The sequence below is a fragment of the Camponotus floridanus genome, unplaced genomic scaffold (genome assembly GCF_003227725.1).
Source record: "Camponotus floridanus strain SB8 unplaced genomic scaffold, Cflo_v7.5 scaffold109, whole genome shotgun sequence".
Taxonomy (NCBI): domain Eukaryota; kingdom Metazoa; phylum Arthropoda; class Insecta; order Hymenoptera; family Formicidae; genus Camponotus; species Camponotus floridanus.
The window spans coordinates 558,889-576,565 of record NW_020229225.1 but is presented as its reverse complement, the minus strand read 5'-3'; the positions used below and the strand labels follow the sequence as shown (position 1 = coordinate 576,565).

The following is a 17,677-nucleotide window of genomic DNA, read 5'->3' as shown; positions in this document are numbered from 1 at the left end:
TTTTCTTACTATTTTCTGCAACAAAGTATTTTATACTAGATATTTTAATTTATAATTTACAAAGAGAAATATAATAATTAATAATTAATAAATATATTTCTATCAATATCCATTAATAATTAATAAATATATTTCTATTAATAGTTATTAATAATTATTATTAATAGAAATATAATTATTAATAGTACTAATATTTAATTTAGTAGCTTGTAATACATATAGAATTAATATCTTTATCACGTATAAGACTTATTAAATAATTGTTATATAATTATTATATAATTATTATATAATTGTTATAAAAACATTCTGATGTTAAAGGCAACTCTAAACGAGAAATCGCGAAAGAAACGAGGTCTATCTCGAGAAATATAAATCTAGGAGTTGCAGCACGTTAATGGGCAAACACTATTGTGCACCAGTTAGCTAATTGTCATCATAATTGCTCGATGCGATACGAATCACGCAATTAAACAACCTCGAAGAGCAAGCACGAAAGACAGATGGATTCGCTCGGTCCTGTCTATATCTTGCAAGTCATCGTCTCGATCGTGCACTAATTAAACGCAAATCGACCCATTAAGGAAATACTGTTAATCATTCCAACAGGTTGTCTGTCGCGCCTGACCTGCTCTTTCTTACTCATGCTCGTCATTAATTATAATTTAATTTATTAAATATATTCCTGAAGAAGGTATAAGGATTTAATAAATTGAATTAATTACAATTAATTCTGCATAAAAAAAGTTTTCAATCTAATAAAAAAGACGAGGGAAAATAATTAAATAATCCTACATTTAATTCACAAATATATACTCTTTGCGGAAACGCGCGACTGATAATATATGTATCTCAGAAAAATCGTTTGAAGACAAATTTCGAAAGCGATTTTTATGACGTTAGGAGAAAGGAGACAAAGGAATCGATAAAGGAGGCTCGTAAGCATTTCAAATATCCTCCTACACTGCTCATACGAATACCTTTATGCATCATATCCGGCATTTTATATCGATCCTAACGATATAACGGAGGCTTTGATAGAATCGAAGGACCGCTTTCTCGAGCGAAGCGGAACCTTTAGTTCGGACGACGTGACCACGCGTCTTGTATCGGGTGGTCGATTTGGCTCGCCGCCAAAATGCGGTTACCTCGATCGTTGCGTGAAAGTCTATCGCAGGGGATGTTGGAAGAGAAGCGGAAACATTTCGTACAGTTGGCCGAACCGATTTCGCCCGGAGCATCAATACGATTCGGACAAAAACAATTCGAGCGTGAATAGTATCCATCGCAAACAGAATTAAGTAGCTTCCGCTTGTTCCCTCCTTTGCTTTGCTACTTCAGCCGAGTTCGGAGTTCAGTTATTCGAGAGCGAGGGAGAGAGAGGATGTTGCTCAAGTTCGAGCCCGTTCGAATTGTTTCTCGATCGGAATCGGAAAATTTCTAATCCACTCACCTTCCTCGTTGCTATCGTCCTTCAGCAACCATATCTCCTCCTCGTCGAAGTGAGCGTCCCCGCCGCGATCCTTGCCCGGGAAGAACGCGTGCGCCAGGATCTGACCTCTGCCATCGAACGGATATCCATCTCCGTGATAACCCCTGAATAATGCGCAGGGAATATTACGTGGCGTTTTACCGAACAAAATTATTGGCCGCCGTGAGTTTGCATTCTATACCTATATATGGCTACTGTGGAATTATGTCACGGAATTTTCGCGTAGAATTACGTTACAATGTTATTATTATTATTATATCGTATACGGGATATCGTGCCGCCCAATATAGTGGAAATTTCAAACGCTAGTGAAACATAATTAAGCAAAATTGCCCCACGTTTCGTACCAAAGCTCGAATTTTCCAAATCCCTCGAATCCCTATCAAATGTCAAACTGACTTTTAAAATTATCTCTCCTTTTTAATATATCTAAAGTAAAGTATTTTTATTTAGTAAAGTGCACTTATTGTACATTTTGAGATGTAAAGTGCACTTACTGTTGATTTTTAGAATTACCTTTTCTCTTTTTACTTTAAAAAGTGCACTTACTGTATATTTTGAAATGTAAAGTGCACTTACTTGATTTTTAAAATTACCTTTCCTCTTTTTTACTTAAAAAATGTATAAAGTACAAAATTTTTTATTTAGTAAAGTGCATTTACCGTAAAATTCGTTATTTTTATAATGTAAATATTTTTAACGCGTAAAATGATTTATCATCGCATAAATCAGATGAAAATATGTAAATATAAACTGCAATTTACATATTAAACTTACCGATGGAAGTAGACCAGGATGTCGGCGTGGTCGCTGTTGATCTCTTGAAAGGTGAGTTTCGAATTTCTAGCCCAAAGGTTGAGAGCCTTGCTCAATTCCAGTCGGACCCCGCCTGTGTCCAGACCGCTGGGCTGCTCGGATCTCAAACTGCAACAGAAACGGGAGAAACGTCCCCTTGTAAGAAATCAATTAATCGATTAATCGACGATATGAAGGACGTATGGTGACATAAATAGGGAACATTTGCTCAGCGTTCGCCAAGACGATTCCCGATAAACGCTGAGCAAACCCCCACTGATCGATTACGCCCGCTCCGCTCAAGTGTTTGCCTTATTATCAATTATACCTACACGCGACCGCTACGTAAAGACGAAGGAAATGCGTCATACATGTGACATTTTAAGATTGTCAACATTAAAGTTTGAACGTAATTATACGATAAGATAATGTTTATACAGTGCGTACTTTATAATTTATACATACATGATATATAAATGAGCTGGAAAAGTAAAGTTATGGTTTCCGTATTTTTACTAATTTGTATTTCTTTTGAATTTTCTATTTTTTGTTTAAATAAAATAAATCTTAAATTTTCAAATTATCGTTTGTTAGAGAAAATATGAGTTTTCCATGACGCGGTTAATTTTAATTTCGAATGTAATTTTTCGAGTGAAAAAAAATTTAATCGCGCGCTCGATTAAATAACGAAATCTCTTATATTTCTAAAATAGCTTGTAAATAAATCATATTACGGGCATAAACTTTGCAAAGATATATAATTAAATCTCATTTAAAAGCAAAATCTTTCATCCCCGCTTATTCATCGTCGCAATTTTCCCGATTTAAGTCGCTCTTCTGCGAAACTTCGCAATTACACTTCGCGCACAAGAAACCACTGTCTCGTTCTCGGCGAACTTACTATTTACACGAGGTCAGAGAAGTAAAACAGCCGTAAGTTTCTCGCGGGAGACGCGAATATTTCGCTGAGTTCGGCAAGGTACGGAAGATACGAAAAGTTTCCCAGTTGAAGAGACGCGGATCATCTCTTTTTTGTTTTCGGGAAACGCTCCAGATGCACGTTTTCCAAATAACATTAGCATTTGTGTATTCGCGAGGCTGATGCGGCAGCGTTAAATTAATTGAAAGTATCGCTGCTCTTTGAAGCCGCCGCTTTCCGTATCATGATTTTGACTTTTGAAGTAAACAAATTAATCATTTCGCGATGAATGACCTCGATTATTTTTAATGACCTCCCCCTATATAATTAGTGCGTATCGCGAGGAGAAATGTTTGCGATATCTTTTAGTTATTCGATGAAACACGGATAAAGATAATTCTGCAATCTCGAATATTGCTCTTTTATTTATTTATAAAACTCGGGGAAAAGAGAATTCTGTAATCTAGAATATTGCTCTTTTATTTACGAAACTCGGAAAAAAAGAGAATTTTGCAATGCACCGAATCTTTTGCGTTAAATTCTTTAACGGCAATCATTTTTTCCGTTCAAATATTTTTATATTTTCAAAAATAACAGAGATTTTGTTATAGTGAATTATATAAACATTCAATACATAATAATTTTAGAAGAGAACTTTTATATTTCACTTAATCATTAAATATCTTTATCTACTTGGATTACAATTCAATTATAATTCCGCAATTTTTCTTATTCCATTAAATTAATTATTTTTAATAAACATGTTATTCTACATATTTATATTTTTATTAAGATCAAAGTTTCTCTTTCATAAATTTTATTCAAAATATTATTTCTATTTTATTTTTATTATATAATTAATCAAAAAGTACGACTTTTTCCATTCATTTAATCGTATAACTTTGCCATTCGTTTAATTCCGATCGCATTTATTATACAAACGAAACGCACCGCGTACCGTACGTCAATATCAAATGAAACGACCACGCATTAACTCTCATCCGACTTTTGATGAAGCGATTCGAATCGCGTCAATACGCGCGATTTACGTCAATAGAAAGCCGGCCACGACGATTTACATTATTAACGGCCATCCAACGGTAATATTGGAAACGGGGTCCGGCAATATCAACGATGATGACTGCGCATCATCTCGTTGCCTGTTTTACTAAAACGATCAACATATCGTTTAATTAGGCAAATCGATGCGACACTGATCGATACACTTGGACGTATTTCCCGATAAGCGAATCGATGCGTTTCCGATGAGATCTCGCGCGATTCCGGCCAGTGTTCATAATGACCTCAACTTCCCGTACAGTCCTCTTGCCGGGAATACGCGTAATAATTCTCGTCGGACAGTTTGCGAATATGCATCTGGTTCAAAGTTTAGCCCATGCATCCAGAAATTTCGAAAAAATTCAGATTTCTGGAAATAGAATTTAAAAAATTGAATCTTCTCTTCACATGTGTGCGCACGTTTTGAATACGCTTTAAAATTGAACTTTAACAGAGTTTTATTTAAATATTATTAAAAAAATTTACTGAAAATTCCCAGTTCTTCCATGTATTTTTGTCCAAAATCCTAGATAGAGAGAATATTTTAGAAATTTTTTGACGCAAGTTTTTAAAATAAATTTTTATATTATGCGTTTTCTAATCTTCTTCCCCTAAAGGAAGGAAAAACATAATATTATATAGGATTCAAATATCAGATTTACAAATGTGTTGAAAATGAATTAAATAGCTTTCGTAACATTTTTTGCACTTAACATTTCCATTTTTTATTACAAAACATTACAAAGAAAAATATTTACTGCATATTCAATATTTTGTAAAAATATTAAAATATATGCAGAGATAAATATACGTTTATAATGTATTTTAAACACGTAATTTACAACTTGGCTTATCGTATTGTTGATTGTTTACAATATAAGATTAATTAAAATTATTAAAGAAAAAATTTTTTTAAAAATTCTGAGTCTCTCAATAAAATCCAGAGAACTTCTTGACTTTTTCAGACACAAAACAATCCCTGAGAATTCCAAGTGTTCAATGTTTTTTCAAGAAACAGACATTCTGTCTAAATTCTCACATATGTAGGAATACATTTCGAGAAATTATCCCGATTCCGAGCTTGGAATTCCGATTCTTGGCAACGATCGAAACCTTGAAATGAAAACTTTAATTTTCGCGTGTATTTGCGGGACAAATCGCATGAACGCTTTCGCTTGAAATGGCGAAATTATCAGAGTTACTTTCATACGAGCAATCGGTTTAAGTACACGCAATAATAAATACATTTGCGACATGCAAACGCGATGGTTTCATAGCGGGAAGATATTATCCCCGATAAAATTCGCTATCGATCGCGTCCTCTTCCACATCGTTCTCGCGAAAACCCTTTTCTTCCTCAACGGGCGACGCTGCACTGTCTTTTCATAGTCTAGCGTATAACACGTCTTTGTAATATGTAAGAATAATAGAAGTTCGTAACAGAGTCGAGAAGAAACGCGACCTAGTAGAATAGAGATAATTGACAACGAAAAAGAAAATATGTCACGCAAAATTTTAAAGAAAGATAAAATTTAAAATAAATTTAAATCAATTAAATTAAATTTAAATAAATATAATATGTGTAAAAGAAAAAAAATGTATTCGAAAGCGGAAAATAAAAATCCTTTTTCCAATATATTATCAAACTTGAAAATCTCGTCTTTATACGCGAAATAATCAATGGCTATAGAAATTATATACATTTAATAATTGAGTACACTTTATAATACATGTATTGGAAAAAGTTTCATCGTATCCAATCAATAATGTACTGAAAACGAAGAAAGTGAAACCTTTGCTCTTTAAATCGTCCCGTATCTGACCTATAAATGAAGAAAAAAGAATCAAGCGCGCGCAATATACAGGCAATTTAACGCCCGTTAGACAGTCGACGGAGATTAATGGATGAATAGGCGTTCAGACAAATAAGTAAATTGATAGTTACGGCTCGCCTAAGATAAAATGGAGCAATATTCGTTGAGTTTGAAACGAGCTCTTTGCTAGAGCGCCAAGAGAATTTTCTCACTACCCGCCTTAATTTAAGTTTATTTAGACATCGATATAAACTTTAAATGGATGTGCAGAAATCTATCTATCGATGATATCTCAGCGTCAACATGTAGGTGGATGAAATTTTTACACATTATGTTCTTTCTCTTTCTCTCCTAAAAGAAATTTCCTAAAAATACACATAATAAAACATCCAAGATATAATTAGAAAAATAAAGGAATATTTAAATTTAAGAATAATATAGAAAAATGAGAATGAAGAAAGAAGGAAAAATACAATTTCGAGTGAAAATCGCTTTTATTTAATGACTATAATTGTTACAAGTTCTCTCTCTCTCTTTCTCTTTCTTTGATTTCTCGATGTTGCAATTAAATCTTGATGCAAGTTATCGTGTTTCGTTCTCAGTTAACAACTCATTTATCGATTCATCGATCATTTGCCTTCATCAAATGATTTACCTCGAGACTAGTTGTATCTATATATTGGACGTGTTTAATCTCGCGAATAACCGTATCCGCGTACGAGCCATTAATATCGCGCCTTCAATATCGTTTCGTATTCATTCTACGGCCAATCGGTAATGAACATCGAAAAGCGTGAATGGTATCACGATAAATATCATTTGCATCGAAAATGTAGCAAGTAATGCGGTACAGCACTCGTAAATATTTCCAAACAAATTTTGCTTTATTTACATGGTTTACAAGACCGGGAGAGAGAAACAATGCATATTTTAACCGAATTATCGCACTAAATGATAGCACGCGTTCTCTGATTATTCTGAAAAATCGACTACATATTTCATCGGCATAACTAACTCCGGCGATCAAATTCCATGCGGAATTTCGTTCGTTCAATGCAATCGAATATTTCGCCAATTAACATAAATGCGAAAATTTTGCGATGAAATCATGTATTTTTATTCGTATTAAATAAATTTTTCATATACAAAGTGTTTTATTAATTATATGTAAAGGGTATAATAAACTATCTAATTAATTAAAAGCTGAATTTTTAAATGAGAGGAATTTAAACGAAAAATTTTAATTAAATAGGTTTTTAATACATTCTCCGAGACAATATTAAAAAAAGATACGAAACGATACTTCTTATTCAAATAATGTTACTCTTTCTTACTCTTGAGGCGCTTGTAATTTCGCTCTGTGAATTTTCGATACGTCGGAAGAAATGCCTTTCGAAGAGTTAAATAAAAAAGAAATAAATTAGATAGAAGCGACTTAGCTTAGAGACTGAATGAGGTTAATGCGTTAGATGCGAGAGAACGATGCAAATTTTGCGGCGACAATAAACTACCGGGAAGAGTACAAATTTGGTAAACTTCGGTTGTGTAACACTCCTGTGTACAAGCTCGCTTCTCTCTTTCTTCGTGAACGTTTACCTCGGAAACTTTGATGAATGAACTTTACAAGTCACTATGTATGCCGCCACACATAAGCCATCTTTTCCTAACTCTAATAATAAGATCGCGCGCCATATTCCTCGTTCTCGTTTCTATTGTACGTAAATTAAATATCTCTTTAAGTATACAAAAAATTAAAATTTTAAGAATTTTGTGAAAAGAAATAAAAGAAAATTTCTTTAATATGTAAAAAAAAAGAATTAAATCTACTAAAGAAGATGAATCTTTTCATTGTGACAGAAAGTTTAATATTTTTTTTGTTACAATGTTTATCATGTATAAATATTATGTGTAAATTAATATATTAATAATAATAATTAATACATATGTACGCATGTTATTTAATTATAATTAATAATATTTAAAATTATAAATAAATTATAAATATATAAAATTTAATTCTTTGCAATGATTTATTAAATTAGTAGAAATAAAAAATTTTTTGCGTGTGTGAGATGTCAAAAATATTTCGAGATATATCCTCAGAGAACTATAATTTGCACTCTCTCCTTACATCGTTTCTTTCCTTACCGAAAAATATGCGAAAATTCAATTCACCGGATGGGACGAGTCCTGTAAGAAGACATTTTCCACCGCAACGGTGGGCACGAATTTTCGAGCGAAAAGACGCGGCCCAGTCCGCTCGTAACCGTCCCAGCTGCGTTCGCAATTTTCTTTATTCGCGAGTTCGTAAATTTCGCCGACAAATGGTACGGCACGGTTGCTTTTTCCATCGCCAAGACACGATCGTAATTTTAATATGATTTATTTTAAAGAAAGATGTAGCCTGCAGCACGCAGACTCATAAGGTAGATTTTTTCCTTAAAATAGAGCGTATGTTCTTACTTCTCAGTAAATTTTGCATGCGAGATGCAGAGAGAGAAGGAAAATTGATAAAAATGAAAGAATTTTTAAAACAAAATTAATAAACAAAATTAATAAAAAAATAAAAAATTTTTTAAAATTGTAGACACGCGAATGTTATTTTTCTCGAGATAAAATGTACACACAAGAGATATAAAAGCCTTTTTTGTTCTCTTTTTCTCGTTTCGCTAAGATAAGATACAAATTCGTTGAAGAATTCAAACGCTAAGAAACTATTTTTAGTCACAAATGAAACTCGCTTCTACGTCAAGCAAAATAATCAAAGTTACGACATAATCTTCGCCAAACAAATTAAATTGCAAACTGGGAAAACACTGAAAGAATTGAATGTATTCGCGCGACAATAAGAAGTCACGGTGAAACGAATAAACCGGAAAATGGAACAATAGATCATCTGAGGATATTAATTTTCCAACTCTATTTTGCCGGTTTCATTTTCGCGATGCTTTTACATTCGTCCAGTATACACTCAAATTATGCATAGATGCGAATGGATGAGAAAAAAACGAGAGAAAATTCGAAATAATTTCTTTTTTTCGTCAATGAAAGCCGAATTATTCGGTGAGTTAATTAATTAACGAGTTAATTAACGAAGATACGTTTGCTCATTTTTTCCATGGCTCGGATCAATTTACCCTGCATCCATTTAATGAAAAATGAAAGATTCTTTCACTATATCTCATTATTTGTTATTTTTTTATACAGCACGAAAGAAGCACTTCTACTATAATTTAAAAAATATATTTAAATTAACCGATTTAAGATCTTTAACTGTTCTAATATTTAGATTAATATAATATTATGACTAAAATTATTAATTTTATTAATATATATTAATATAATTAGTTTCGCTATCATATCATTAAAAATATTATATTCATATAATACATTATATATAACTTTAATAATTTTATAATATATTATTTTAAAATTTGTGCATAAAAAATTTAATTATATAAAAATTTTTAAAAAGCAGTTGTAAAATGTCTTTAACAGAGAACAGTTTTATGTAAAATATATAATTACCGATAGATTTTCTTTTATAATAAAAAAGAAAGTTATATCAATGTAGGTAATAATATATGTGTATGTGAAGTACTCTTTTTGCATTTGATAAGGTAATTTTACACTAGAAACAGGCGAGAAATATTGCACGGAAAAGCGCTAAGAGAAGTGATCGTTACATCGAATAAAATTAGCTTTCTTATGCTTCTCTCTCGTAAATGAACGCGAGATCTTCTCTTTTTCACGATGCTATTAAACGCTGACGATACGAAAGAGGATGAAAAGGGCGGATACGAAAACACGTGGCCGAAAACGTACTCGCGAAACGAGCTGCAAAGTTGAAAAGCAAGCAAGATGTGCAGAAACGACGACAATGTAAAAACATGGATAATTAGGATCGCCGTCGAGTCGCTTTTACGAGCACTCTCGATTTCGCGGCCTTTCAGGCGGGCAAGTTCAATCAATTGCGAATACTATATTTGCATCAATGCGCCATTAATTAGCACACGTCCATGTACCGCAACACCCACATTAATGTTCAATAAAGTAGTGAACTGAAACGGGTGTTATTCGCCATCGACAATTGTGTCGCGATAAAACAACGTCCATCGCGGTTGATTTTTACGATAGAAAATTACAAAAATTGCGGCATCGGCTCTATTGCGGACGAAGTGTCAAACCGTCAAATGATTGATAACAAACAGCGTAGAGGTGAAGTAAAAAAATTGAAGATAAACTTGATTTGCAAATTTAATCCCGTAAATATAAAAGAAATTTCTAAAAAATTTAAAATTAACATAACACATATTTATTCCATCATTAAACATGCATCTTTTTATTACATTTTATTGCAATCTATAAACCATAATCTCCGATCCAAAATTTTTGGAGCATCCGTCATTTGTCAATAATTTTCATTTTCGTCGTTTTTGTTTCTCGCGGTCTGTACTTTTATTTTTCCATTATTCGCGCGAATCGTCGATGGAAAATGTTTCATGGCGCGAAATCCGGCTCTCATTCACCGCCTCTTCCGCGAGTGTCGAATGATATTGTTTAAGTTGTCGCTCGTGTGCGCGACAGCTTGTGAAGCACCATCGTCCGATTTCCAAAGCGCGCGTTACACGTCCCCTTCCTCCGCCCGCTGTCCGATATTCGGTGGCAATTGCCACCGCGAAACGTCCCGCGGATCGTCCGGAACAGATGACAACGCGCAGAGATTGGCGATGACAGCACTCGACGTCCGATGACGGACATTTCGCGCGGAGAAAAATTAATTCGCTTACTTCGAAAACACGCGGCGCCAGGACTCGAGGGTCCTTTGATGTAGGCGCGATTTTCCGAGGACTTCTCGAGAAGGAGATACCGTCGAGAGAGTTTTACAGATTTTTGACTCAGCGAAAAATTTCGCACAATCGACGAGAGAATATGTCATACTCGAGGAAAGAGATATCGAGGAATATAGCGGAACTAATTCGCGGCGAGATTACGATACTTGACATCCGTTATCGAATTAATACACCTATTGTTAAGCGATCGCGTCGATACCGACACGGCCGACACTCGATCGTGTCGTGATGTTGATGACACTCGGTGCCATGCGACTCCTATTTCCACAGGTACTCGTGATCGCGGTCTCTATCGAAAGCTCTTTCCCTCGCGACGGGATTTGCGGACGACAGTTTAGGATGGTCAAGTATCTCGCCGATATCGAGACTCGATTGATGGGTCGATTCATAAATCGAAGGATAAATAAGGGAAGAAATGAAGAGAGACAAAGAGATAACGAGAGATAAAAACAGAGGATCTTTGACAGCGATTTTATTCAGCTTATGTTCTCCAATAGTCATGAAGAGGTAAAAAGAGAGAAAGAGATCAAGAAATACGTCTCTTTCATCTAAATTGCCCGCGATTATGTTATTGATAATCTCATTCATGATCCGAATGTGTATGTCTGTGTGTGTGCCATTGTCAGCGCTTATTGACACGCTTTTCCATAACGAGCGCGTTGTATATAACGAGCTTGAAAGGCTTCGAATAGCGTCGAAAATTCGGGCTTCCTCGTGATTTGGTATATCGTTGTTTAATTGTTCCGCGGAAAAATAAAATTTCCGACTTTATGTAGATCCACTATTTTATGAAAAATAAAAAAGTCGACGAATTCTCGGTGAATTTATATAATTTTCGTGATGTAAAGAATGATTTTTATCGACTCAATATATTTTCATCTATTTTCTTCTATGAAGATTTTCTCAAAATAAATTATTCATTAGGAAAATATAACTGTGAGCAATACGCGAATTTTTTTGGAGACAATTTTATCCGAGTATTCCATATTTCTCGCGGAATTTTTCGCGGCTCGTGGAATTTTTTCCATCCTCTAGTTTTCTCGATTCAACGAGAATCGATCCAATTATCCCGAGACAATATTAGGAGGACTACTCGACATAATATCGCGACCATATGGATAGCTTCTGCGACCACATCCTCGGATTAATTAGTATGCGCGATATTTAGTAAAACGAGGGTTGGTCGCTTTTTGTATAAAGTATAAAGTGTGAGTTATATTCGTTCGTCCGTTCGTTCATTCGCATGTCCGGGCTGCATAATCTCGATGAGGATTTCAAACCGCAGTTTATCTACAACGCAGGAATTTACCTGAGCTTTTACGATCAACTGCGTAAATCCTTCGTGTCGACGGTACATTTACAATATAAAGTTGCATCAAAACTTTACCGGACTCCCCACAATGCAAAAGATTTAGAGTTTTTGCGGTAACGATTCATTTTGTCACTGAAACAGTTGCTCCGATTCTCAACTAGAATAAAGATTAAGAATCTATTAAAATAAATAAATAATTTTAAAATAAATAATTTTAAACAAACTCTAAAATATTGTTGTGTATTTTCAAAAATTAATTTTATTTGTAAATTAATAATAATCGAATTTTAGATATAATATAATTTAATTTTTCTACAATTCTCTCAATTTATTTTCAATAAAACTCATCTTTTTAAGCGATAGTCAGCTTCATTTTGTAATCTAAATCAATTATTTTTATATTAAAATATTAATAATATATTTTTTTTAAATTCAGTAATTTGATATTTATATATATTTACATAAATCAATAATATTTAAATGTTTATATAAACCAATAATATGGTAACTTATTTAAAATTATTTATTTTAATTTTGAATAAATTGATAATTTATTCAAAATTATTTTGAATTAAATAATTTAATAATTTGATAATTGAATTAAATAATTTAATAATTTGAAATTTGTATAAATAATTTTTATAAATTAATTTATATAAATTTTTAATACAGAATATACATGTAATAAAACGCAGCTTGTAGTAACTATTTGAATAATTGTTTGAAAATAACTACTCGATAAAGGGTCAATTAACGGCAATCCCGATAAGGGACAAAATAGATCGTCGTACAAAAGCGCGTTCGTAAAACTCAAATCACGTCGATCAGTCGTTCATCGCACATCGGATCGGTTCTCGAATTGCTCAGAACGAACGAACGAAAACTATCCGTTATTTCGCGGCAATTTGCAGGCAGTGCATGTCTCGTGTCGTGCATCGCGATTAACGTGATCCTTTGTCGTCCCACGAAACGAACGAGATGAACGTTTAATAAGCACGGGAAAAAAAGGGTGCAATCGATCTTGTCTGTCGCGCAAAGCTGCATTTGCGAATATTTGCGAAACTTTGTGCGGAAGGATAATCTCTAGTAAATTTCGAGGTAAAACGTTGCTTCTTTTCGAGGGAAAAATTTTTTTCCCAATTCCAGATATCTTTAGGAAATTCAAGTAAAAAAAATGATTGAAATATCGATGATCAAGATCTTGTATGCGAATAAAATGTGTTTAATTTCTAAACAAAATTAGACTCAAATTAGACGAGAAAGAGAGAAAGAGAAAGAATCTCGGTTTAAATTCTCATTTTTAGTAATCTTTAATCAAAATTTTATAAGTGAAAGAACTCGGTTTTTGAATTATAAAGACATAATCTTCCGAAGTTCAAGATAAAACTTATTTAATATTTATATAGAGATTTCCACTTATTTTATATGTGAGTAAATCTGCAAGAAAGTAATAAAAAGATACGTATAACGAACTATATTTCGTTGGGAAAATGTATTGGCGTCAAATCTGTGATCGGAAACAAAATTACTTGGCATCAACGACTATTTTTGCTCTACGGTAAATAAATTGTCAACAGCGGTCCTATTTTTCCATCGGCGAATCGATGTTGTCGGTGACGTTTTTGCAGCCTCCTTAAATAAATCCGCGGATTTCGACAGAAAATTCGAATGACCGTAACACGTGACTCGGCCGTCCTACTATCTTTCGGCCAGATCTTTCCTGGGATCTTTCGGGCGGACTTTATTGTCCGGTTCTCTAGACCGGAAATAACGCTCGTAATCGAAAAAAGCACCGTTCCGCAAGCTTGTAGTATTCTTTCGCAATATATATGTAAAAAATAATCTGTAGGAAAAAAAAGTTTGTCTCTTTGTGTATAAAGATAAGATAAAATACAATTTCCCTTGATAAAAACTCACAGAATAATTTTCACAAATAATTATATATATTTAAATATATATATATATATATATATATATATATATATATATATATTTCAGTTCTTGAGATAAAAAAATCTTATTTTATTAAAGTAACATTAGTGACAAATGACGCATATATATAAGTTTAAATTTTTTTATTGAGAGATTAAGGGAAAAAGAAGGAGATAAACCTTAAAAATCTCAAAGGCATACAAATTGAATAATCTCTATTCAACACTTAATCTCGGTAAATTTTTTGTTAATTCTTTTTCAGGAATGGTTTTCGGCTTGACGATTAAACAAAAGTTAATTCCAAATAATCAACTTCATAAATATATTATGAGCATGGAATTAAGAAATCCTTTTTTTCGCCTCTTTTGTCGACTCGATCGATCAAAGTTTCTTCATAACCGGAAGGAAAATACCGAACTTTCGCGATTAGTTGGCGTTTCTTAAACGAGCGTCCTTGATAACAAGAGCTCGATGAAAAATATCGCTGGGTAAGAAGTAGCCCGGTTACTTCTTGGGAAAGAAATTAAACTGTTAAATTAAATTTCGGCTATTAATAGAGAAAAGAAAATTAAAATTTTCAAAAAAAACGTAATCTAAAATGTAAGATTGCAGATTATATAATACGGTTAAAATAAAAAGAAAAATTTATCTCAAGAAGCTCAGGATGTCGGATGTAGAAATACCGAAGCTTCATTCGACGCAAAAAAATTTTCGTGCTTTGTGCAAAATTCACTCCTGAAAAAATTTCAATGTGGTTGCATGTATTACTCGCACCGTAAAAGATGGCAAGTCTTAACTCAAGTGAAGGAAAAAAGAGTGAAAATAAAACGAGAAGGGAACGCGAAAAGGGAGAAAAAAAATAACCCGGATATACGGAATAAGTTGAAAGAGATGAGACTCTGCAGTTCGCGAATGAGGCAATAAAATATTCTCGCGAAAAGTTTGGACTTTTTTTTTCACAGATCTGACCGCGTTGTGAATGCGAAAAGAGTTATTTTCGAGAAAGTTGATCTCCGTCGAAAGAAAAAGAAAAAAAAGAGAGAAAAAGAAGAGAAAACATGGCGAGTAGTAACGATGAAGTAAACATGATAAATAGAAGCTGTAACATTTATTTAAACCAATGCAATATTATTTCATATAATTATAATGTTCAATTAAAGAACGAATTAAATTATTATAATAAAAAATTAAATTATTATAATATAAATTATTATGATATAAATTAAATTATTATAATATAAATAAAAATTAAATTATTATAATATAAATTAAATTATTATAAATTGTTATATTTTTAATAAATTTGTCGTCATTTGTTGGCATTTTAATAATATTATATAAATTTTTATTTTAAATATTTATTTTAAATTTTTATTTTAAATTTAAATTAACATAATTGATTTATAAAATTTATATTAATGTAATTTTAATTTTTCTTTTAATTTAATTAATGTATCGATATATTATCATAAACAAAGACGTATTTAAAAATAAAATATCTCTATTTTTTGGCTACGCTACTCTCTCAGAAAATAAGGGGGAAATCTTCCCCTCGCGAATTTTGTCACATGTATTCTGAAGTCTGGAATTCTTCTCTCACATGAGAAAATAAACGACAGGGGGTTCACGAAAACGTAGTGGAAAACTCGTGCGCGCGCGTGCACTGTTTTTCCTTACTTTCACGCGATATTTTGTCTTGTGAGAACAAACAATGTGTCTCTAAATAGATAAATTGCCGAGGAGAAACGAAGCCGAAGAAGAAATGCGTATCGATCGTCTTCGCGTCTTATATGTCGTAAAAATAGAAGTTTTCGAAGCTTTTCGAGACAGGATATAAAGAAAAGATCGGTAAATGCCATATTATCGGAAAATTGCGTTTCCTCGAGAAAGCGATTTTACGTGATAAGACTGATAATACTCGTGAAAGGTCATAGATCATGTGATCATGTTTATGAGGTGCCATAAATGATGTATAAAGTACATATTTCTCGTGTATGATTTTCTTCCTTATAGTAACTCAATTTTTCGAGAGATTTTTATTTTTGCACCTTGTAATCCACTTTATCAAGTTGATCATTTGAAGTCTCTTTCGAAATTTTTATTTACGTAATAAGTAAAAAATATATAAATTTTCCAATAAAATGTCAAATTTTCCAGAATTTATCAGAATATATATATTTAAATTTGTACGAATTTTTTTTGAAATTTATGGATACATATGTGATATTTAAATCTCGTCGTTTTTAAACATTTATATTGGAATGCTATCACAAAGTTGCCAAAGAAAAATATAATTTTTATACAATGACAGGAATTTAAGAGTAAAAAGTCAAATAAAAATGTAAAAATGTAGTACGTCAGAAATATACACGCGTAATTTAAAGTATGGATTTTCTCCTCGACATTTTTTCCTCTGTCCGGAGATTACGAAATTGTTCGAATAAGTTCGACGGAGAAATTTTTCCCACATGACAATATATTATATAACGCGAAGAGGTAGGATTATGTAAATTCCTGTTATATGTACCTGTCGTTTCGCAAAATCCTCCAATGAAAGCTGGCGCAAAGTGCCATGACTACCCGGAATTATCGTATTTCATGGTATTTAGCTGTTCGAAATAATAACGAATAGAGATATAAAGAAGTGTTTCGAGATTAAATATATTTATTTTCGAATTCCAATCAGTTTAATCTTTCGCCACAACAACTTGTTCATTTTTGTTTAGCCTTCGATATTTAATGCTACATTAATTCATAACAATTGATAGATCCATAAAGTCGATAGATCCATTAAATCGAATTTATAATCAAAAATTTCAATGATTTAAAATATATAATTGATATATTTTTGTAAAAATATATTTATCTTTATATTTATTGTAATCAATAAAATGTACTAAAATAAATTTAAAGTTATTAATATTTACTTTAATCACATAAGGAATAAATAATCTAATATAATGACATAAAAATGCAAGCTTTTTACAAATACAGTCAAATATAAAAAAAAAAGTCGACATATTTTTTAATCGAAAAAAATAAAGATATCTCTTCTATATTTATTGTTAAATAAAGTCAAGACAAAGATAGATGGCCGTATTAAAGTTTCTCGAACTTGCCATGAATACAAATATACAAGCCATCAATATAAATCTTTGCGTTGCAAAAAAGATTGCATCTGCCAGGATAAAATTTCAAGAAGATAAATTCAGAAAAAAAACATGCAATAGTAAACTGATGGTTCAGGTCTCTGGATGAATGGCACATAAGTTTTTTCTTTAACTCGGCCATTTGAAATTGCTATCTTCGTCGTATTTTAATGCTCCTGGAACGAGAGAAGCTAATACGATGCACTGAATTAATTTTGTCGCATGCACACACATGCGTTCTATCTCACTCTTTGTCTCTTTTTCTCTCTCGTTTTAGATAGGTTCATTTTAGTTGGCGTTTTCGACAAAGAGACTTTTAATCGAGTCAACGCGACGCAGGACAAAAAGCGAT

At 32.5% G+C, this 17,677-nt stretch overlaps 1 protein-coding gene across 2 annotated transcripts in view; it reads right to left on the bottom strand.

The window, feature by feature from the left end:
* The window catches only part of LOC105247808 (matrix metalloproteinase-2-like), a 166,702-nt gene that overhangs the window by 29,969 nt on the left and 119,056 nt on the right, over window positions 1-17,677 (bottom strand). For both annotated transcript variants that reach the window (XM_025412632.1, XM_025412630.1), the window contains 2 exons: window positions 2,270-2,416; window positions 1,454-1,596 (listed from right to left, as the gene is read on the bottom strand). In XM_025412632.1, the coding sequence (XP_025268417.1) occupies window positions 1,454-1,596; window positions 2,270-2,416 (290 nt within the window). The remainder of the gene's footprint in view (window positions 1-1,453; window positions 1,597-2,269; window positions 2,417-17,677) is intronic.